The sequence below is a fragment of the Mizuhopecten yessoensis genome, unplaced genomic scaffold (assembly GCF_002113885.1).
Source record: "Mizuhopecten yessoensis strain PY_sf001 unplaced genomic scaffold, ASM211388v2 scaffold10965, whole genome shotgun sequence".
NCBI classification, from domain to species: Eukaryota; Metazoa; Mollusca; class Bivalvia; order Pectinida; family Pectinidae; genus Mizuhopecten; species Mizuhopecten yessoensis.
In genome coordinates, this window is record NW_018408810.1 from 168,672 (window position 1) to 194,042 (window position 25,371).

A 25,371-nucleotide genomic window follows, 5' to 3' on the forward strand; every position below is an offset into this window, starting at 1 on the left:
AGAATAACTCAACACAACGTTAAATTAAGTATGTATGTATTTATATTTCTCAAAAATAATAATAGGTATATGTACTACAAGCGCTGTTTGTCTCGCAGTCTCAAAAAGATATATAAGGAATTATAATTTTAAAATATGGTAGCGAAAATTTGATTTAAAAAAATAAGTAGTCGCTTTCACTTATACCTTCTTAATACCCTTTTCTACAACACTAGTTTTTGCTCTTGTACCTTAACTGATTCTAGAAAGTTTGCACATCTAGCATTTGAGTAGGTTGAACTCCACAGAATTTTAGAAGCAATAAGACGTATCTTACTTGAATATTCATAAAGTATAAACGTATAGACGGTAATACATTTTCTGATATAACAATCTTCAAACCCCTTTATATTACAAGTATATCACTTTAACTAACATGAAGGAGATACAGTGTTGTATACTATATTATATATATCTAACAACAGAACAATTGAAAGTTGTACCCGTGTTTTTTCTCAAACACAAACGTATTAAAAATCTTAAATATATCAATTAAATCTACAAATATGAACAGATACAATTTGGTTATGGATACAGTTTGTCAAAAATGATTTGTATTAAACTATACATTTCTATTTGTTTTGTTTCTTCTGAACTCATCAGTGATGCTAGGGGCAAAACAGTTGGAAATCTGAATTGGTGCGCACTAATATTAAAACAGAAGGGTGGTTCAAACCCTAAAATTAAAATTAGAGAACTAATCAAAAAGTGTTTATTAACAAAATGATAGAAAGTAAAGTACATAAAACTTTTTCCTTTGTAAGAGTGTTCCAAGGTTTAATATTAGGGACCATTTCTTTAAATCATTAAGGTGTTAAATAGCAAATGGATAAAAACAAAGAACACAAACTGATTCCTGTATTACAAGTGAACCTATATCTGTGTTACAAGGGAACTTATTTAAACATCCACTAGCTATTAACGTTAGAATGAGATAAAGAAGTATGTATAATACTTTTTCTAATACGAGAGTGCTCTAAGCTCTAGTATCATAGAATGCATCTGATATCAAACCACTTTTCAAAATTTTGATAACAGAATTAGGACATGTTATCTTATATCAAACTATTTTTTTAACAATGAAATAGTAAAAAGGAGTACATATGATAATATCTCTAATACGAGAGTACTCCGATCTCTAGTATCAGGAAATGTATATATTTTCGAACAAATATTCAACAATGAAATAGCCAAAAGCATTACATATGATAGTTGCTCAAATACGAGAGTGCTCCAAGCTCTAGTATCAGAAAATTTATCTAATGTCAAAAAACCATTCAAGAATTAATAACAGAAAGTAATTCATATGTAAATTTCTCTAATACGAGAGTGCTCCAAGCTCTAGTATAAGGACATGTTATCTTATATCAAACTATTTTTTTAACAATGAAATAGCAAAAAGGAGTACATATGTTAATATATCTAATACGAGAGTGCTCCAAGCTCTAGTATAAGGACATGTTATCTGATATCAAACTACGTTTTAACAATGAGATAGCAAAAAGGAGTACATATGTTAATATTTCTAATACGAGAGTGCTCTAAGCTCTAGTATAAGGACATGTTATCTTATATCAAACTACTTTTTAATAATGAAATAGCAAAAAGGAGTACATATGTTAATTCTAATACGAGAGTGCTCTAAGCTCTAGTATAAGGACATGTTATCTTATATCAAACTACTTTTTAACAATGAAATAGCAAAAAGGAGTACATACGTTAATATTTCTAATACGAGAGCGCTCTCAGCTCTAGTATAAGGACATGTTATCTGATATCAAACTACGTTTTAACAATGAAATAGCAAAAAGGAGTCCATATGGTAATATTTCTAATACGAGAGTGCTCTAAGCTATAGTATAAGGACATGTTATCTGATATCAAACTACGTTTTAACAATGAAATAGCAAAAAGGAGTACATATGTTAATATATCTAATACGAGAGTGCTCCAAGCTCTAGTGTTAGGACATATTATCTTCTATCAAACTACTTTTTAATAATGAAATAGCAAAAAGGAGTACATATGATAATATCTCTAATACGAGAGTACTCCGATCTCTAGTATCAGGAAATGTATATATTGTTGAACAAATATCCAACAATGAAATAGCCAAAAGCGTTACATATGATAGTTGCTCTAATACGAGAGTGCTTCAATTTCTAGTATCAGAAAATGTATCTAATGTCAAAAAACTCTTCAAGAATTAAAAACAGAAAGGAATTCATATGGCAATTTCTCTAATACGAGAGTGCTCCAAGCTCTAGTATAAGGACATGCTATCTGATATCAAACTACGTTTTAACAGTGAAATAGCAAAAAGGAGTACATATGTTAATATTTCTAATACGAGAGTGCTCTAAGCTCTAGTATAAGGACATGTTATCTGATACCAAACTACTTTTTAACAATGAAATAGCAAAAAGGAGTCCATATGGTAATATTTCTAATACGAGAGTGCTCTGAGCTCTAGTATCAGGAAATTCAGCTAATATCAAAGTACTTTTCAACATTTTGATAACAGAAAGTAATTTATATAGCAGTTTTCCTAATACGAGAGTGCTCCTTGCTCTAGTATTAGGACATGTTATCTTATATCAAACTACTTTTTAATAATGAAATAGCAAAAAGGAGTATATATGTTAATATATCTAATACGAGAATGCTTCAATTTCTAGTATCAGAAAATGTATCTAATGTCAAAAAACTCTTCAAGAATTAAAAACAGAAAGTAATTCATATGGCAATTTCTCTAATACGAGAGTGCTCTAAGCTCTAGTGTTAGGACATGTTATCTTATATCAAACTACTTTTTAACAATGAAATAGCAAAAAGGAGTACATATGTTAATATATCTAATACGAGAGTGCTCCTTGCTCTAGTGTTAGGACACATTATCTTATATCAAACTACTTTTTAACAATGAAATAGCAAAAAGGAGTACATATGTTAATATATCTAATACGAGAGTGCTCCTTGCTCTAGTGTTAGGACATATTATCTTTTGTCAAACTACTTTTTAACAATGAAATAGCAAAAAGGAGTACATATGTTAATATATCTAATACGAGAGTGCTCCTTGCTCTAGTGTTAGGACATATTATCTTTTGTCAAACTACTTTTTAACAATGAAATAGCAAAAAGGAGTACATATGTTAATATATCTAATACGAGAGTGCTCCTTGCTCTAGTGTTAGGACATATTATCTTTTGTCAAACTACTTTTTAACAATGAAATAGCAAAAAGGAGTACATATGTTAATATATCTAATACGAGAGTGCTCCTTGCTCTAGTGTTAGGACATATTATCTTTTGTCAAACTACTTTTTAACAATGAAATAGCAAAAAGGAGTACATATGTTAATATATCTAATACGAGAGTGCTCCTTGCTCTAGTGTTAGGACATATTATCTTTTGTCAAACTACTTTTTAACAATGAAATAGCAAAAAGGAGTACATATGTTAATATATCTAATACGAGAGTGCTCCTTGCTCTAGTGTTAGGACATATTATCTTTTGTCAAACTACTTTTTAACAATGAAATAGCAAAAAGGAGTACATATGTTAATATATCTAATACGAGAGTGCTCCTTGCTCTAGTGTTAGGACATATTATCTTTTGTCAAACTACTTTTTAACAATGAAATAGCAAAAAGGAGTACATATGTTAATATATCTAATACGAGAGTGCTCCTTGCTCTAGTGTTAGGACATATTATCTTTTGTCAAACTACTTTTTAACAATGAAATAGCAAAAAGGAGTACATATGTTAATATATCTAATACGAGAGTGCTCCTTGCTCTAGTGTTAGGACATATTATCTTTTGTCAAACTACTTTTTAACAATGAAATAGCAAAAAGGAGTACATATGTTAATATTTCTAATACGAGAGTGCTCTAAGCTCTAGTATCAGGAAATTCAGCTGATATCAAAGTACTTTTCAACATTTTGATAACAGAAGGTAATTTATATAGCAGTTTACCTAATACGAGAGTGCTCATTGCTCTAGTATAAGGACATATTATCTTATATCAAACTACTTTTTTAACAATGAAATAGCAAAAAGGAGTATATATGATAATATCTGTAATACGAGAGTACTCCGATCTCTAGTATCAGGAAATGTATATATTGTTGAACAAATATTCAACAATGAAATAGCCAAAAGCGTTACATATGCTAGTTGCTTCAATACGAGAGTGCTTCAAGCTCTAGTATCAGAAAATTTATCTAATGTCAAAAAACTATTCAAGAATTAATAACAGAAAGTAATTCATATGGCAATTTCTCTAATACGAGAGTGCTCCAAGCTCTAGTATAAGGACATGTTATCTGATATCAAACTACTTTTTAACAATGAAATAGCAAAAAGGAGTACATATGTTAATATATCTAATACGAGAGTGCTCCTTGCTCTAGTGTTAGGACATATTATCTTTTGTCAAACTACTTTTTAACAATGAAATAGCAAAAAGTTGTACATATGTTTATATATCTAATACGAGAGTGCTCCTTGCTCTAGTGTTAGGACATATTATCTTTTGTCAAACTACTTTTTAACAATGAAATAGCAAAAAGGAGTACATATGTTAATATATCTAATACGAGAGTGCTCTAAGCTCTAGTATCAGGAAATTCAGCTGATATCAAAGTACTTTTCAACATTTTGATAACAGAAAGTAATTTATATAGCAGTTTACCTAATACGAGAGTGCTCATTGCTCTAGTATAAGGACATATTATCTTATATCAAACTACTTTTTAACAATGAAATAGCAAAAAGGAGTATATATGATAATATCTCTAATACGAGAGTACTCCGATCTCTAGTATCAGGAAATGTATATATTGTTGAACAAATATTCAACAATGAAAAAGCCAAAAGCGTTACATATGATAGTTGCTCTAATACGAAAGTGCTTCAATTTCTAGTATCAGAAAATGTATCTAATGTCAAAAAACTATTCAAGAATTAAAAACAGAAAGTAATTCATATTGTAATTTCTCTAATGCGAGAGTGCTCCAAGCTCTAGTATAAGGACATGTTATCTGATATGAAACTACTTTTTAACAATGAAATAGCAAAAAGGAGTACATATGATAATATTTCTAATACGAGAGTGCTCCTTGGTCTAGTATCAGGAAATGTATATATTGTCATACAAATATTCAACAATGAAATAGCCAAAAGGCATTACATATGATAGTTGCTCCAATACGAGAATGCTCCAAGCTCTAGTATCAGAAAATGTATCTAATGTCAAAAAACTATTCAAGAATTAAAAACAGAAAGTAATTCATATTGTAATTTCTCTAATGCGAGAGTGCTCCTTGCTCTAGTATAAGGACATGTTATCTGACATCAAACTACGTTTTAACAATGAAATAGCAAAAAGGAGTACATATGATAATATTTCTAATACGAGAGTGCTCCTTGGTCTAGTATCAGGAAATGTATATATTGGCATACAAATATTCAACAATGAAATAGCCAAAAGGCATTACATATGATAGTTGCTCCAATACGAGAGTGCTCCAAGCTCTAGTATCAGAAAATGTATCTAATGTCAAAAAACTATTCAAAAAATTAATAACGGAAAGTAATTCATATTGTAATTTCTCTAATGCGAGAGTGCTCCTTGCTCTAGTATAAGGACATGTTATCTGATATCAAACTACGTTTTAACAATAAAATAGCAAAAAGGAGTACATATGTTAATATCTCGAATACGAGAGTGCTCTAAGCTCTAATATTAGGAAATGAATTTTATGTCAAAAACTATTCAACAATTAAATAAAAGAAAGTAGTACATATGATAATTTCTCTAAAACGAGAGTGTTCCAAGCTCTAGTATTAGTTTTTTCCTGATATCTAGCAATAATCTAACAATTATAAAACAGAAGAAAGTGCATGTAGAACATACTATTATAATAAATTATATCAAATACGAGAGTGCTCCAAACTTTACAATTAGTAAATACCTGATATCAAGCAACTGTTTAATAATAAAATAAAACAAAGTAGTACATCTGATTGTTTATCAAATACGCTCAAAACTCTAGTATTAGGAAACCCTGATATCTAAAAAAAAAAATTAGATTTCTCTTATACGAGTGTGCTAAAGTATTAGGAAATTAATTTGACATCACATCATTATTCAATAAATAAATAAAACAAAATAGTAAATATAATTATTTTTCTCACACGACAGTGCTTCAAGCTCTAGTTTTTGGAAATTCAGTTAATGACAATTCAACGATTAAAGAAAAGATGATAGTTATTATTACAATTTCTTTAAAACGAGAGTGCGTCAAGCTCTAGTATAAGGACATCCATCTGATATCAAACTACGTTTCAACATTTAGATAACAAAAAGTAGTACATATTATAATTTCTCTAATACGAGACTGCTTCCAGCTCTATTGTTAGGAATTTAAACTGATGTCAAACAAATAGTTAACAATTAAAACACAGAGAGTAATACATATGATAATTTCTCTGATACGAGAGTGTGCCAGCCCAGCTCTTGTATACGGAACTCAATATGATGTCAAACAATTATTGAACAATTGAATAACCGAAAGAAGCAAAATGTGCATATGTTTATTACTCTCATAAAAGAGTGCTCGACACTCTAGTAATAGGGAACTAAAATCAAAATAATACTTCTCAACAAAAGTACTATATTTACTGCCTTAAACACATTCTCTGAATACAAGAGAGCTCCAAAAGTTTGTTTCTTAGATATTTTTCCATTTGGATTTTGTTACATTTGTATTTAGGGGAATAACTATTAACTGGCAAATTTACCCCCTTGGCATTGATTTGTGGGTTGATGGGTTCGGGGGTAGGAGGGTTATTTACAGACTAAAGACAGACCCCCTCCCCCCTCTGCATTTATTTATAAAGGAGAGGGAGGTATTTGCTAGCATATTCTTGTCTTTTTAAAGGAGAAAACTATCAGCTGGCTGATTCATTCCCCAATCCCCTGATGTTAGTTTTGTGGGGTTGGACATTTTTTGTTGGCTGACCTGTTTCCTTCCCTGTATATTAATGTGGTTAAAATGGTTGCACAAATGGGACAAAACGTGACCTACCTAACAGATAACATAAGTAGAATTTGTGAACTTATAGTTTTTGGATTTGGATTTCTTAGTCTGAAAGTTGCAGAAAAAAGTCATATAAAACTGATTTACTGATTTTTTGTTACAATTTTCATTTTTAGCCCATCATCATCATCATCATCATCATCATCATCATCATCATCATCATCATCATCATCATCTCAAATTTAAAAGGTAGTTTCCTCTTGGTCCGTAATTGGGCATGTTTCCTTTGAGACAGATCGGATTAACACAATCGATGAATGGTTGTTATTGCTAACTCTCAGAAAGTACAAGGTGGATCTTTCTAAAAGTTGTTATGTAAGTTCCACGTGGTCCTTTATCCAGCATGTTTACTTTGGAGACTGACGGAATAAACAATATGGTCGACAGGTCATCATCTTGGATTTTGATATTTTAAGAATATTATCACTATTTCACAATAAGTACTTGTACATATATTTCTCATATTGAAATTATCAGTTGTTCACATCAAGTACTGTACTAGTACATATGTGGAACGACAATCTCATTTTGAAGGTTGTCTTTTATACACAGCAGAATGAAGTTTAGATCAAAAGCTACCTCAAGGTGCATTCACTGTTTACATTACTCGATCAAACAGATAAGAGTAAGGAAGAGAAAAGATTGATTTGACATAGAACTAGTGAAGTATGGTACGATGCTGGGCACCAAAATCCTGGATGGATGGGGGATAACAGCCAATAGAACCCCCCCCCCCCCTCTATCAACTAATATAGAAGGTGCAAAGAATAAGCTAACAAACAGTTTTACCCTTTAAAGCAATACATATGTCGGAAAGATTCGGCTAGCCAAAAGTTCCCCCTATTTACTAATGGAGAGGGTGAACTTATAAGCGAGTCAATAAGTTCCATACATTAACCGACACTGATAGGGAAAGGACTTAACTACCCAATAGTTTCCCATGTTAACTAGCTCACACAGATGGGGAAAAGGAATACACTGGTTCCCCTCTATTTACTAGCCAATAGCTTCCTCAGTATTCACTTATACAGTGTGGGGAAAGAAAAAGCTAACAAATAGTCCTCCCATTGAAAGCAATATGGGGGGCGGGGGGGGGGGCGGAGGGGGATAAGCTAGCGAATCAGCTATTAACTAATAAATCCTCTGGGAATCTTTCAGATTGGGAAAGAAATTACTTCTACACCGGTAATTTAAAGTTGGGACTATTAAACCTTTTTCTGATACAATGTGTAATATAAGGTCATATAAACTAAAATCAAATAAGTAATTAAATTAAAGAAAATGTTTTCAATAATGCAGAAGGGATCAAAGTTTTAGATCAGAAATATTTTCAAAATGAAAATATTCGAGTGATTTCACTCGTCCTCGACATCTTTTAGATAAAATAATATAATCATGACACTGCTTTGTCTTTAACTCAGAAACTGATATGTTATGCACTCCATAATAAACACTTTGATGTCATACTAGTCAGCACTCCTATTGTCAGTGGTATGTTTACAGTGAAGCATCACATCCTCAATCTCGATATCCTGGGGTTACGTTCACTTTCGCTCTCTACACCCCTCTACACAATATGTCATAGCGAAATTGAAGGCACGGAAATAGCTGTTTGATTGGTCTCAGGTAAAACAAAACCTGACCAATTACTAGGCTGATACCTGTCCTTTGAAGATATCAAATAAGAGACGCCCGACTTCAAAGACTCTTAATTGTTACCGTTACGTGACCGCGAGATTCTGTTGATGTACATAAAAGGATCGATCAAGTTTTCTTGTCACATCAACAAAGTGGCGCACACCGAGCCTTCATATTTGATATGACATATTCAAGGGGTACAGAGAGCGAAAGTGAGCGTAACCCTTGGATATCGAGGATGCAATTCCTTAGCATAGCATCAAAAAATTGTTTTGCACATAACAATCAGCTTTCATAAAAATTGGCTGGTAGTAACATCATAGCTAATCTATCATCGATTAATTAAGCTATTTGACTAGAAGTGTCAGTGTGAAATTAAATATCTATATCATGACACTCATTTACCACACTCCGAGACTGTTTATTGCCATTATGCCATGAGTACTCCATCCCGTAAGAATAGCATGTCCACATCTTTTTTAAGCAAACGCAATAATATAATCATTTACCACAAAGTTGTCAATGGCGGGTTTAAACTAACGTTACTCTCACCACTGTTTTGGCGCAATCGACCTGTCGCACACGAACGTTTAAATGTAAACATAAATCTAGTGTTGAGTTTACATGTAAAGACTAAGACTTGTTGGTAACGTCGTATTCGCCTTCTTTGGATCGTTCCTTTTCTTTACTGAACATAAGAAACCAACCAGAGACCAACTGTAAATGTGTCATAGTTCTCCACACATCAGATAAGACTGGTCATTATTTCACTGATTGTAAACCGTCAGTTTCACAAAACACTATCTCTCAAGTACGTCATATATTACGTCAGCATGTGAGATAGATCCACCGATCCACGTCATACCAGGGTTTGTAAGACTCCACGTCATACATGAGTATGGGCTGGCTCTATTGACCAACGTTCAATCAAGGCCAGTTATAACACTGTGCCGCATCGATGTGTGATAGCTAGGCCCTTAGCGATCCTGCTCTTCGTGTTGGGGCATTGTATCGAGCTGATGTTTATCGTTAACATCGCTGCAAAAATATAATTGAACACATATGTAGATTTGTTAATTGATATAAGAAATGTTACTTAATAGAAACAGGTTTAACGTGACCAATAACTGTTGTGTCCTTAATATCGCCTTCGTATAAACTTATATCAGATTGTTAGTATGTTAATATGTATGAGGATGAAATGATTTATACACATAACCATTTACCTATTAACGAAATTTTTACTTATTTTATTCCTCAGTTATAAACATTGATATGTATCAACACATTAACATTAAAACAACAGTTGCCTAGTTACCTGAAGTTAGCGCCGATACTTAGACAGTTCCACCATAGCTTTATCAATAACGTCAGCTGCCTTAACATGGATACTGTTAACAATCTCTCGAAGAATGCTATAATCTCCATAATCAATGTGTCCATCTCTCATCAGCGCTTTACAGATTTTCGCCATACTGTTGTCAGGAACATCGTACAAATCGGCATTTGCCAAAAACGGGTCTAATTGCGTTTGGAATGTTCCCCATGTGTTTTTCGATGTTGGATAGACCCAACCATGTAGGTTTGTCACCATAGCAGCATGGATTATTTTCACTCTTGTCATGTCAGTGAATTTCTCCTCAGCAGACACCTGTATGAAGAGGGAAATTTGCAGATAAATTAATGGCATTGGTATCTCAAACGCTTGTTGTTCAGCTTAATATTCTCACCTATGACCATACTGCAAATATTTGTCAATATTAGCTCTGTCTCTCAGTTTCATATGCTTGTCCAAATTTTGCCTTCTTGTAAATTTGTTTGAAATATTTATTCTTCAGGAAGAATAGGTTCTATCGAATAAATGACCTAATTGTCGTGGTTTTGTCACAGCCTCCCAGTCGTAGATCTTTGCCCTCTCCTCCTGGTGCTTTCAGGACCCCTGGTGCAATAATGATTGCATTAACGCATTTTTTGTTCCATATCTAGCATTATGACTAAGGAGACTAAGTTCCTTGGGTCGCGGACGGACCAAAGAAAGGGTCGATTCCTTAAACAATAGTATAGTTGATTCACTATGTCAAATACTCAAAGTTTCCTTTTCAATCTTGCACTTAGGATGGGTACTGTTCTAAAAAATGTGCTAGCATGGATGTGTTTCTTCAATATTTTGAATAAGCACATATATATGTATACCGTTAGAGATTTGGGTTGTTGACCGTTTCTGCTCTACCCGTGGTGATGAGGAAGAGATCAAGAAAAAATATCGTGGCAAAACAAAAACTTGTTTAAGTAATAACCTAAAATCCAAATAGGTTTTGCTAGTGGTTGGCCGATACAAACTTTAGTCAGGGCATTGACCATGCCATGCAATGTGACCTTAAAAAAGTATGATAACAAGATATATTACTCATTATAGTATTGGATAATAAGTAAATGTACCTTACTGACATCTCCAAACCATGCATGGCAATCATTTTGTGTCAGGAAACACTTATTTCCTTTAGAGTCCTTAACTGGGAATTTAGTGCATCTCATCAGTGTCTCTATTTTTGGCTTTCCGATATCACTCTCTCCATCATATATCCAAAAGTCACAATGGAGGTAGTAATAGAACTTTCGTTGTTCTTGGTTTGCCATTGAAAGAACGGTTTTGATAATGCCTTCAATTTTAAGCCGCAGATTGTCCCCAACTCCACGAGGCACAGGCTGTTCGTGATGATTAAACATTGTCATTTTGAGCATTGCTCCTTTACAGTGCAGTACAAAGTTCCAAATGTCATCAACGTTCCTGCATATAAAGCCTCTTTTAGGGTGTATCTCGTTACCCCGCTCTGGGTAGGTACATTCACCAAATTCATGTAGGCAAAATGCAACAGTTCTGTCCCAGATGGATTCTTGAATAAACTGATCACGGAATACCAGACATAAAGTTTTAGTTGAATGCACGCTCTCGTTGTTAAATAGTTGTCGTATGCAGTCTGACTTAGCTTCGCTCAGTAGACAGGGGACCATATATCCTTGATGCGTCCGTTCCGTTATCAATCCTAGATTTTTCATTTGCGATATCAATACTTCACGGTCTTCATATGTCACATTTCGCCATTGTAATTCAAGGACTTCGTCAGTAAGCATTGCTGTTGTTTTGTATTGTTCCCAAATAATTTGTTGCTTGTTGCCATTTAAGTCCGCAAATTTCTCATCCGTGATAATGGTTGCAAATGCTTTGATGATCCAGTTGATATCTAATATCACTTTAATTTGGTTTGTATCCTGCTCAGATTCGGAATCCATCTTTCCGAAAATATCGAAACAGATAATGCTTCCAGCATTATGCATATATCTGAAATTACAATAGAAAAAAAGTATGTCACGTATTGAAATTTGCTAAGGAAGTAGAAAATAATATTATAAGACACAGGTTAAGCCAAACTGATACAAACAAAAAATGGGAGGACATCATGACTCCTTCAAAGTCAAAGCGATTTTTTTCTTTATCCCCAAATATCAAGGAACAATAATATTTTGATAAGTTAATACATATAAACATAGGAAATATATTTTCATTTAAAATATGAATGTTATATTCATAGAACCGCAACAAAGGCAACTAATTCCTTGTCCAGCAAAACATTTGTATAACAATATCTGTATCCTATATATAAAAATATGAATTACTGATGATGCATACCGAAGGAAAGGAACTAGTTCATTCTCTGCAAGAGGTACCAACAGCTTGCTGTTGATATCAAGTATCTGTTGGATATTCAGGAACTTTTGTCCTTTTTCTTTTTCCAACATAACTTTTTCTTCCATTGCTAGCCAAGTTCCGGTGATGCTGTCGTGCCAACACGACTGTAGATCGACATACTTTTCTATCTCACACCATACATCAAGATACTTCTCTTCGTTTAGGTCACTATTATCCATGTCCGCAATTAAGAAGATCTGCTTCACGTGATGTTTTAATATATCTTTCATGCCAGGTAGTCTCTCTTGCAGTTCGTTCCATATTTTGATACAAATGTCCTTTTCATCCTGTAAAGAAAACATCGCACTGTCTATTTGAAAAAAAGTAGAGATGTAAAAATAAAACGATACATCGATAAATCGTATACTGAACAAAAAAAGAAACGCCCAAAGTTCCCCCCTGCAGTACACCTTAGCTGTCAGGATATAATGGAATATTTGATCAGGTATTACATCAATAACGACCTCCCTTCTCAACAATCTACTCTAAAATCAGCCAAGCGTGACAATTTCATTGTGTGACTTTATGAGCTTCTTTAGTCCAAATCACGCGGCGTGATCAAGCCAAGCCGGAGTTTTTCAAACAAATATTCTCAACGGATACTCTAAGTTTAGCCACATTATTTTTCCACGTTGGCATTTTGATTTCGCCATTGACTGAGATGCCACGCTTAACGCAAATTCAGAGGGGTAGAGCAATTGCGATGTTGATGGATGGTCAAAGCCAAACTGCTGCCGCACGGCAGTTTGGTGTTGGCCCGTGTACAATTAACCGTCTCTGTACACGTTTCCGTGCTACTGGGTTAGTTTCCGATCGTCCCACGAGCGGTCGTCCGCGTGTAACGACCGTACGACCAGACAGGGCGATTCGATTGTCGCACTTGCGCAACAGATTCAAGACTGATGTAGAGACTGCGTCGCATACCTTAGGTACTCATGGCAGACCCATTAGTCCTCAAACTGCCAGGAACCGCTTGCGTGCCGAGAGAATAATTGCGCGCCGACCTTATGTCGGGCCACCTCTGACACCACGGAGGCGGCAAGTGCGTCTTGACTGGATGCGCAGACATGGCCCAAATAGGTTTGGGATGCGTCGATGAAGGCGTGTGATGTTCACCGACGAGTCTAGATTCTGTCTGTATCGCTCAGACGGAAGAAAAAGAGTATATCGTAGACGCGGTAAGCGTTTTGCCGACGCATGCGTAGTTAAACGCGATAAATTTGATGGGGCTTCTGCAGTGGTTTGGGGAGGCATCTCCCATGGAGTAAAATCCCCCTTCGTGGTCCTGGATCAAAACCTCAATGCCGTTCAATACAGAGACCAGATCCTCCAACCACATGTCCGACCGCATGTTGTCAGAGTCTGTCGTGATTTTCTCACAGCAAACAACGTTCAGCCTCTGGAATGGCCCTCATATAGCCCCGACATGTCTCCCATTGAGCATATGTGGGATGAGCTGGACAGGCGTATTAGGAAACGTCAACCCCCCCCCCCCCCCCCCCCCCCCCAGCATTAACACAATAATGGAACAACATTCCCTTAAGGCGAATAGATGTTCTCATGAATTCAATGCATAGGAGAATCCGTGCAGGAATTCGTTTCGTGCAAAAGGTGCCCTCACCAGGTACTGAAGTGTCATCTTGTTTTTCGCGGGTATCCCACTTTGAGTAACTACTTATGACACGAGTGACATCACACAGACTTTTCTTCTACAGTATTGTAAAGAGTAGACTTGTCCCTTCATATTGATATAACATTTTGTACAAATTTTCCAAAATATCATAGGCTATTGATTGCATAATTTAATTGTGCGTTTCTTTTTTTGTTCAGTATATCATAGCTTGAGTGCCGATGCATCGTGGCATTCGCCGTTAGTATCGTGATAATTAAACCAAGTTACATGTATGTACTGCCAGTTACGGCTCTTTTAGAGTGGTTACCAGTCCTGTGTCGCGCTCATTTATCGTCAATATTTCAGGCTTTTTTGGAAGTATTAAGAAGAGTACTTGCGGTAATAAACTAGTAAATATCAAGGGTTGTTTCAAATCAAGGAAAACTATAGTAACATGTTTGTAGAAAACGTTGCGACAAGTATCGTGATACGTATCGTATCGTGACCCTTGTATCGTGATATTATCGTATCGTCACAATGCTTTCGATGCACACCTCTAGAAAATATTGCATATCCTATACGTATGGTAAAAGGATCTTACTATTCTGTTGCAAGTTCACTTTCGCCCACCAACGGGATCTTACGGCAGCTGATGGTTTATAACGATGCCGTTTTTAAAGTAGATACAGAGGATAAAGATGCCTACAAAGATTACATCTCAAAATGTATACAGATTTTACCAAAACAATGCGCCATTATAAAACATATCTTTCTTAAATCAATTGAAATATTCTAGAATATCACCGATACATAACTTTCAAAGAAATGATCATTTACCAGCGTATCTTGTTCTCAATGCAAGCAGTACATTGATATATTTGTGTAGCCGTATGAAATTTAGACTAGTATTCATGTGTTATGTATATATATATAATTTTTCATATAATGGGTTTACATACTTTTACTGGTCGACTTACAAATAATCAATATGATGGCACATTTCTTTCAGAACCATTGTCATGGACATGAAGAGAAATTCATCCTTAATGTTTGTGTGTACCTGCATCAGTATTTAAGTATGCATGCGATGACACATGACGAACTTGGAGACATTTGATTGGTCCATGGCTGGCCAATCATATAGAACGCATGGTGAGATCAGGGTGGGCGTAAGAATACCCGGAAATAGGCAATCAGGTGAACACGCGTTCTGGTGAGCACAAGCATTAAAGGTAAGTCGTTCTAAAGTTTAAGGATTAAACCTTACTAGTGTATCAGGCAATATACTTATATATTATAAAATACAGGCTATTTCCGTGCAATATTGCCGTTCAATAAAAACGATATAGCACACGTACAATAAACATGCAAATGAGTCTTGTCATCGTGGGAAACAGGTCATATTCCTACACCCTACAACTTCTACGTTTGTAAACAAAATTGCTGACCGAGTTACTGTTTACATTGATAGCAGAGGCAGGGGCAGGGGCACTGGGAGAACAAAATTAACAAACGAATTTAATAGATTCAATATTATATAAACACGAGTGTTAGCTTCACACAAATTCAACACCTGCATGTTCAAATTCGACTTGAACTTCTCCGACATACACACAATCAATGGCGAACACGTGTAACCGGTCAACTTCATCAGTGTTCCAGTTTCATGGCGGATCCCACAGTATATTTTATGGCTCGGTGAGAGGCGGAAATATCGAGGTTCACATTCACCAACAACTCTCTCCAAAGAAAGGCGCTTGTGTTAAAGAGAGTGACAATCGCTCCAGTCCCTGTTAACTTTTAAAAAGTACAGACTTCGATGTGTATTGTGATGACCTTTACTTTGACAGTGCAAGCACCGATGTGCCAAATATGTGACGTCACTTCTATTTTTGTAAACGCCAATTCGTTGAATGGTTTTCGTATAAAAATGATTATTAATGTTGTTATGATAATTATTAAAACATTGGTTGATGAATGAAACCTAAATGATTGTTTGTTCATTGAAAATGTTCTCGGAGAAGAAGTTTCTGAAACTATTTTTTTGTGCCGCAGCGAGCTCCAAACAAACTGCATGTAATGCGTCCTTTCGCCAGCCATCGGTACAATTTATATAGAAGAGACGTGTCAAGAAAAAGAGTGTTTCCCGAATTATATAATAAATAGAATCTAACACTCGTGTTTATGTTATATTGAATTTATTAAACTCGTTTATTAATTTCATATGAAATTAATAAACTCGTTCAAAAATTCAATACTATATGAAAACTCGTGTCAGATCCTCTACATACAGGAAATGTAATTTATAGGAATTATCATTACTATTTAAATTAAAGTTAATTATTGCATAATTGGTTGTATAAAAGCCATGTTAATAGTTCAAGGTCATTAAAGGTCACCAGTCAATTTTGTTTTAGTAAAATATTATTGAGATTCATTGTAAATATGTGTCTATATATTTGAATGAGTATATCTCCGGAGAGCTAGAGGTATGTGTGAGTTGATATGGTGTATCCTTATTAAATATATTCAATGAACAATAACTGTATTCTGTCTAAAATTATTTCAGAATATACATAAGGAATGGAATAACAATTATAAAATATATGTTTTGTGAAAATAAATATATTTTAAGAATAGGGTAAAATTGTATGATAGATTGAGTAAGAGTGATTTCCCTTGGTATGTATTAGAGTGGCATGTGTGTTACTATGGGTAACTATGTTTGTATTTGAACTTTTCTAGGGTTTTTGTTGGGGATTTAATCCTCAAAGAATAAAGAAGGGAAACCCGAATCGGACCGGGTTGAGTTATTGATTACTCGGTTACATTTGTAACAATAATCGAATTGAATAGGTTTTGTTGTCGTACATAAGTTGATTTTAGCTGTAACCGTACATTTGGCATATTTCGTATATTATGAAAGAATGGATGATATTAATTGCAATGAATATGAGTTCGTTAACACTGTAAGTGGTATTTCGGGAGAAATCTCAAAATAATTGGTTTCTTTCTTAGATCGAGTTGCTTCCCTTGGATTGTACATTATAGTCGACTTCACTATACTATTTCGTTATAATTCTTCATATTAATATACAGGTTAGAAGATGTTTGCACCTTGAGTCCTATCATCTACGTTTTGTAGTACCCCATCATGCATCTCGGTCATTATGTTTGCAAGATTAAACAGGAGGCCCAGGTGTGACACAGTAGTCGTAAACATACGTGATAGTTGGTAACATCAATCGTTTATTCATAGATTAAAAAACCAAGTCTCATTCAAAGCACATGTACAGAAAGTAACAAAATCTCATCTACGTACAGTAATATGAACTCATATTTTTTTTGCGTCGTGTCTCCAATCTTCCAGCTAAGTAAGGTAACAAAACCATATCTCTCTAGCTTCTAAGACATAGACACTACCCCTGACATCTAAGACTTGTTACTTATGCTGACCAATAACCATAACCTCCTCCCTGCTCTGTCTCGCTTTCTCCTATCGTACCGTACTGCGTCGTATTTATCCCCATTTTCCACGTAACCCAATGTTCCAATTTAGCTGAGGTATGCATCTCTTTTCTGGTCAACACAAAACATATATCAGTTAATTTGTAGCTATCTCTAATTACCGGTTTGTGCAGATGCAGGCAGTTTTGTTTATGTATCCAACATACATGTAATCCCATCCTCAAATATTAGATAAGAGATGGATTTCTATTCCTTATACCTTGAACCCATTACTCTATGCATGCCTGAGGGTTACTGTCCTTGGGTTGATAACTCAATACCCAGACCCTATCTAACGGTAAATTCCCTGGATAACAATTTTCCAACCAACACTTTTTCTATACTTATCAGACTGTAAATACCATGACATGCCTCCTTCAATAAAGTCTGTAATGCCAACAGAAGTCGCTGAACTTATTTCTATTTAATTCAAGAAATGATACATGTAATATAGAACGGCACTGATCTTCTAAGTGGTTTTAGTATTCAAAACATATTACTCAAAATGCTACACATGTGAACACTAGAAATGGCGACCTTCAAAATGAATTGCGTAGGCAACTTTAAAATTACTGCTGCTATGTATAGATATACCTCCATGAAGTTACAAATCATGACACCTCGCTTCTAGAACAATCAATAAGAATGTACTTTCTAAAATGTCCATTGAATTATGTGAAGTACATGAATTTAATTAAACATAAATGGAAATCAACAAATTCACACATGACACAGTAATGGATGTATCTGACTAGATTTTGACATGTAATAGTCGTATATGTAGCGACAAAATATTTAATAGTTAAATTTAATGTAAAGCATATTCACACTTACATAGTATGTCGCACGACAACATTGGCTCATCCAGCTCGCAGGACTAGGGCAGCACCATGAGTCAGACAAAGGAGGTAAATCTAGCTCCCTGTGGTACTTAGAAAGGAATACGCTATTTTGACATAGTCGTAGACGGAACAATTATTATGAAATACAGTAAACCAATCTCTAAGGTGTGACTTTATCTATAAATTTAACCTCGATGAAACGAGTTTCATTCTGGCAATATATGACAGTTTAGATCGTTTATTTAGCAAAGATCACTTGCTGCTGTATCAGGCTACTTAGGTAGAACGTCAATCAAAGTGTTAACAAATAAAGAATTATCTTAAGGGATTTCGCGGTGGAATCATGTTAATGACAATTAAAAAAGGTCTTATGGAAAAAAGAAAGATTAACGCCAGCTTCATTTACATAATTTTATACTTCAGGTCTGAAATCATATTTGAATCGAAGTTTACGAATCTTGCGATACATAACGGCATGTTCATATTTTGGTTTTCGTTTATGCACTGTTATTATATTATGTACACATGACTAATTCATATTTCTCTGATAAAGACGTAATCATGTAACATACTCACCTTTGGAATTTTGTCCATATGAGAACCAATCAATATAATTGGTGGTATACCTTTACGTTCGTCAGATTCGTCTCCTGCGTACGTCGCAACTAAATTCAGCCAGTACTCAATTTCAGCTTTAAAATGATAACAAAAATCTGTTTTCATAACAATTTTTGAAAAATAATGTCAAATTGTTACATGGTCACACTAGGTGAATTACATAAAAACGTAAAACAAAACAATCAAGAACCACCGCAAATGTTTATAATATTAATTGCATGCAACATATGCAAAGCCTAAGTAAAAATGAAAAGATTTTGGCTTTTTTTTATACTTAGCTAAAGTCTAAATACAGTTCAAGTATTGGGTGAGGGATTTTTGACGTTTTTGTTTCCAGCGGCGAAGTCAATCACATAGGCATGATCAATAACTATTGAAAACCAAAACTGTTAAAAGGCAGACAGACGGGCCACCAACGAAATGTGATTGGAATCATCAACAACAAAATATGTTTAGTCAAGAAACAGCATACTTTTGCAATGAAGACAAAAATTCGAAGACGTATCAAAAGATATTTTGAGGGAAAAATTCACTAATCAAACATCAAATTATCTGTGTTAGATTTTGATAAATAGCATTGTTTTAATCTATATCGATGTTTGTGTGCATAATTTCATCTACTCACCAGCGATATGATCCCGTTCTGTTTGGTTTTCCCACAAGGAAACATCAAACACTAGCAGATATATTTTGTTTGCCGACATGATGCATTGATGGTTCATACGAAATACTTCGTCCCCACCAAAATCAAACAAAGTTACATAAGCCCAAGATGAGTCATCTATGCTATCATCATCGATATTGATATCGTCTATTGATTTTGCTTGGTCTTCCGTTGTGTTCTGTTGTGATGTGTTCCTCTGATAGATGATAGAAAATGGTTTGCCTGCAAAGTTAAAACCATATATATATATATTTTTCAAATTTGCAAACATCAATTCATGACAAATACATTAATATAATTATCTTTAAGTTCTTTTATGGTTTATCTTACCACATAAGGTTACACTGCTGTTTAAAATTGATTAAGGAATTGAGACTGTTATTGTTATCTGTTCCGTATGAAATGATCAACAAAAGTGAGTTGAGAAAGTGAAAAAGCAGTTCGGATAAGGAATTTTCTATGTAAATGTTTTCCGTGTTTTGTCATTATGTTGTGAATCTAATATGAATGGTAAAGACTTCTGATTCATCGATATTATCAACACGATACTGACTTCAACTGGAGTTAACTCTGTGCGTGGACATCTTTTCCTATATATACATGCACATTGTTATGTACAGGAAGCCAAGGTCAAACAATTGGTCGTTGACGTCTTGCCCTTTGTTTGATTACACCACACTGTGACCACCTGACCGTCACATCAACTCAGGCATCACCACACTGTGACCACCTGACCGTCACATCAACTCAGACACCATTATTTTAGTACTTAAGGTGCAAGATAAAGGTCACAGTGACCTTGTGTAAGGTCGTGACACAAACACCATCTTTCCTCGATGTACCTATATACCAAGTGAGATATACCCCGGAATCTACGGTAAGCATAGACGGATGCAAAGAGAACGGACGAATCGAATACTTTGTAACTCCAATGACCATCAAACACAGGGTTAAAATTTGAACCAAATGTGGACATAATTTCATTATTGTACAGGCAATTATCCTAAACATCTCCCCCTGTTGTTTGATACCACAGAGTAGTGCTTCAGACAGTGGCAAGCACATGACAACTAAAAGTGTTATTTTATGTAAAATTAAATATAATGGTCCCTTAAAATGTCATAAAAAAATGTGAAGATTAAGCAAACTTCAACAAATAATTCTGCTATTTGAAAATGTACCATTTGAATCTGCATCTGAGGGATCATCATCTTCCTGTTTCTTTCGGAGACTGCGTAATTGTAGCCGACACAATTCTGACTTCGTTCTCTTATCTAGGTCTTCTCTTTCCTCTGCACTCTTTTCAAGTTTGTATCTTAGTCGTTTGGTCAGTAGTTCGACCAATTCAGTAGGAACCGGGCCACCAGGTGGTATGTGTTGTCTTAACAATTGTCTCATCAAGCATGTCTTCCCGGCTCGGGGGTGTCCAATGCAAGCCACATTCATATTTTGTGTTTGCGTTTTCTTCTTCATACTGTTTTTATAGGTGATTTTCTTCTCTTGAGCAACTGTGACATCTGTAGCATTCAGTTATGTATGTAAACAATTACAGTACTTAATCATATTATATAGAAACAATTAGAATAAGACATGTTAATAATGAATTGCTGTAGCAAATAGGAGTCAGTCAAAGCTAAGTAATAAACATGGTAAAATATTTGTACATTTATAAGTAATTAAGTAACGAACATTATTGCAGAATTTAATAATTTTTGTAATTTCCAGGGTTTTTAAGTCAATTTATGAATTTTTCATATCATAGATTTTATAGAGAAAATGTACGATTCTACACCTTCTAAACCATTGTTGGACTTTTTCACTTACGTAACTTTCAAAAAGGTCATAATCATTCATTTTGTAACATTTTATCTCTGCATGTAACAAGCGAAATATTATGAACATAGGGCTCTTGGTTATCCACAAAAAAAAAAAAAAACTTTTTTAACCTGTTTGACCCCTATGATTTAGAAAGCGGGTTTAGTCTTTAACCCGAGCAAAATTTGATAACCCCAGGTTGTCACTAGCTAATTACCATTACCTTAGATTTCTTGGCTAGTCGGGAAAAAATGTTCAAAATTTGTACTCATTTGACCCCTATGAGTTTGGAAAAGAATCAATGTCACATACCGCAACAAACTCAATAACTCTTTATCGCAGCATGCCGCTAGTCAGGTATCTCGGGCTCTGGGTTATAGGTTATTTAAAGGTTTTTAAACATTTTGCCCCTGTTACTTTGAAAGATAAACAATGCTATTTTTCTTAACCAAATATGGTAGTTCATCCTCCAAGTACATTGATTGTTTCTTATTAGTCGTGTCAATGTGTAAACGTGTTTAACTCATTAAGCCTTGAATATGGGCCACTGTCATTCATTCGTTCATTCGGTACATTTGTATTATCAAATTGGACGGACAAAGTTATTCAATTAAACTTGGTGATGCTTATCTCAGCATTCGACAGGCTAAATATTATGATATTTGGTTATGGTTGTTAAGTTATTAAACGATTTTAACGCATTAGTCACCTGTCACTTGAAAAGTCGTTCAAGACTATTCGTTTCAACAAATGTGGTAGCACCTTATCGGTGCATGTTGCTCGAAAATATCAGGATCATAGCCCTTTGGGCTATCAAGAAAGAGCTTTTAAAAAGAAATGTTAACATAACTAAAACAAAAAACTGTATTGATTTTAAATTATAATGTCTTGTATCAAACAGTTCGTAGATGTTCAAATACATTCAATTTAAAGCATTAGATAGATGGATTTATTTATATCAAAGATATTTTTAAGGAACAGTCGTTCCCTAGCCCATTTGTCCTATCTGTTGGATGGATACTTCATGTAAATATTTCACATTTAAGTGCATGACGTATTGTGTTTAACATTATTTTTGTTAGGATATACTAGTCATTTTACATATTTACTAACGTAGTAGTGATAGTAACAAATGTCTGTTCCTGGTAGCCGTATTGATGTTCTGATCAAGCACAATATGCAGGACCTACGATGGCCAACAGCAGCCGTCACGGCAACAGCGTGAGTATTAAAGAATTGCCAGTATTAAAAAGGTCATTGTCATGGCAACTTCTCTAGTGAACAGCCCTCATCATGTTAACAGCACTCATCATGTTAACAGCACTCAGTATGTTAAAAGCTGTTTGTTTGTTAAACATTTGCGTTGCCCATTAACTGAGTGCAAACTTAAAGTCGTGTATAATTGTACATTTTACCAAAGAATCGCACCCTTTTCATATTTGAGCAAAATACTCACATATCCGTTTCAGATCGGTAGGTATGTAGTTTGTTCTCTAAATGAAAGTGATAGCAGTATTGTTGACGTCACAATTGAAAATATTAATGCAACTGTTAAATGATCATTACCAGTTACAGTGTATCTTACCTTCGTTTGGGCTTGAATATACTGTCTTGACAGACGTCTCACTTTTATCTGATCGTATACCAGCTGAAATAAACCGAAGCCCTCATAAGGTTTTAATCAATCTAATATATCTTTATTACAATGTATATTTAACTATGATCAAAGGTTAACAATATTGACATGATTAACTTTGAAAAGTAGCAATGCATGGCCGATGAAAGTCAGAGTCATAATTTTTGTTTGTATTTTCTTCTTAATACTGTACTTATAGGTGTTTTTTCTTCTCTTGAACAACTGTGACATTTGTAGCAAACAATTATAGTACTTAATCATGTTATATAGAAACAATTAGAATAAAGCATGTTAGTAATGAAATGTTGTAGCAAATAGGAGTCAGTGAAAGCTTAATTATAATTACGGTAAAATATTCGTACATTTATAAATAATTAAGTAACAAACATTATTTGGAAATAGTTTTTCTTCTTGCAGAATTCAATTATTTATGTAATTTCCAGAGTTTGTAAGTCAAGTTGTGATATTTATTTAATTAAAGTTTCATATCATAGATTTGTATAGAGAAAATGTACGACTCTACACCTTCTAAACCTTTGTTAGACTTTCCACTTATGTGACTTTGAAGAAGGTCATAAACATTTGTGTTATAACATTTCATCCCTACATGTAACAAGCGAAATATTATGACCATAGGGCTCTTGGTTATCCCCCCCAAAAAGATTAAAAGGTTTTGACATGTTTGACCCCTATGATTAAAAAAGTGGGTTTAGTCTTTAACCTGAGCAACATTTGATAACCCCAGATTGTCACTAACTAATCACCATTACCCTAGATTTCTAGGCAAGTCGGGAAAAAATGTTCAACATTTGTACACATTTGACCTTTATGAGGTTGGCAAAGAATCAATGTCACATACCGCAACAAACTCAATAACTCTTTATCGCAGCATGCCGCTAGTCAGGTATCTCGGGCTCTGGGTTATAGGTTATTTAAAGGTTTTTAAACATTTTGCCCCTGTTACTTTGAAAGATAAGCAATGCTATTTATCTTAACAAAATATGGTAGTTCTTCCTCCAAGTACATTGATTGTTTCTTATAAGTCGTGTCAATGTGTGAACGTGTTTAACTCCTTAAGCCTTGAATATTGGCCACTGTCATTCATTCGTTCATTCGGTACATTTGTATTATCAAATTGGACGGACAAGGTTATTCAATTAAACTTGGTGATGCTTATCTCAGCATTCGACAGGCTACATATTATGATATTTGGTTATGGTTGTTAAGTTATTAAACGATTTTAACGCATTAGACCCCTGTCACTTGAAAAGTCGTTCAAGACTATTCGTTTCAACAAATGTGGTAGCACCTTATCGGTGCATGTTGCTGGAAAATATCAGGATCATAGCCCTTTGGGCTATCAAGAAAGAGCTTTTTAAAAAGAAATGTTAACATAACTAAAACAAAAAACTATATTGATTTTAATTTATAATGTCTTGTATCAAACAGTTCGTAGATGTTCAAATACATTCAATTTAAAACATTAGATAGATAGATTTATTTATATCAAAGATATTTTTAAGGAACAGTCGTTCCCTAGCCCATTTGTCCTATCTGTTGGATGGATACTTCATGTAAATATTTCACATTTAAGTGCATGACGTATTGTGTTTAACATTATTTTTGTAAGGATATACTAGTCATTTTACATATTTACTAACGTAGTAGTGATAGTAACAAATATCTGTTCCTGGTAGCCGTATTGATGTTCTGATCAAGCACAATATGCAGGACCTACGTTACCAACAGCAGCCGTCACGGCAACAGCGTGAGTATTAAAGAATTGCCAGTATTAAAAAGGTCATTGTCATGGCAACTTCTCTAGTGAACAGCACTCATCATGTTAACAGCACTCATCATGTTTACAGCACTCAGTATGTTAAAAGCTGTTTGTTTGTTAAACATTTGCGTTGCCCATTAACTGAGTGCAAACTTAAAGTCGTGTATAATTGTACATTTTACCAAAGAATCGCACCCTTTTCATATTTGAGCAAAATACTCACATATTCGTTTCAGATCGGTAGGTATGTAGTTTGTTCTCCAAATGAAAGTGATAGCAGTATTGTTGACGTCACAGTTGTAAATATTAATACAACTGTTAAATGATCATTACCAGTTACAGTGTATCTTACCTTCG

The 25,371-nt window shown here is 34.4% G+C and overlaps 1 protein-coding gene across 1 annotated transcript; it reads right to left on the reverse strand.

The window, feature by feature from the left end:
• Positions 1–8,850: 8,850 nt before the first annotated feature.
• On the reverse strand, positions 8,851–23,371 carry LOC110464138. Its single transcript, XM_021519205.1, has 9 exons — positions 23,184–23,371; positions 20,965–21,300; positions 19,745–20,005; positions 19,078–19,193; positions 18,494–18,589; positions 12,481–12,827; positions 11,232–12,132; positions 10,111–10,443; positions 8,851–9,830 (listed from the first exon to the last, which is right to left on the reverse strand). The coding sequence occupies exons 2-8, from the start codon at positions 21,254–21,256 to the stop codon at positions 10,117–10,119; spliced, it is 2,340 nt and encodes a 779-aa protein (XP_021374880.1). The 5' UTR covers positions 21,257–21,300; positions 23,184–23,371; the 3' UTR covers positions 8,851–9,830; positions 10,111–10,116.
• Positions 23,372–25,371: the final 2,000 nt, after the last annotated feature.

What these genes read in the sequence shown, in the direction of transcription:
- LOC110464138 (XM_021519205.1), bottom strand. Translation starts at nt 21,256, where the DNA reads ATGAAGAAGAAAACGCAAACACAAAATATGAATGTGGCTTGCATTGGA. An exon ending in CTCAGATGCAGATTCAAATG is followed by an intron (nt 20,006 to 20,964) that starts GTACATTTTCAA and finishes TTAACTTTGCAG; the next exon opens with GCAAACCATTTTCTATCATC. An exon ending in GTTGTCGTGCGACATACTAT is followed by an intron (nt 12,828 to 18,493) that starts GTAAGTGTGAAT and finishes TTTTCTTTACAG; the next exon opens with GATGAAAAGGACATTTGTAT.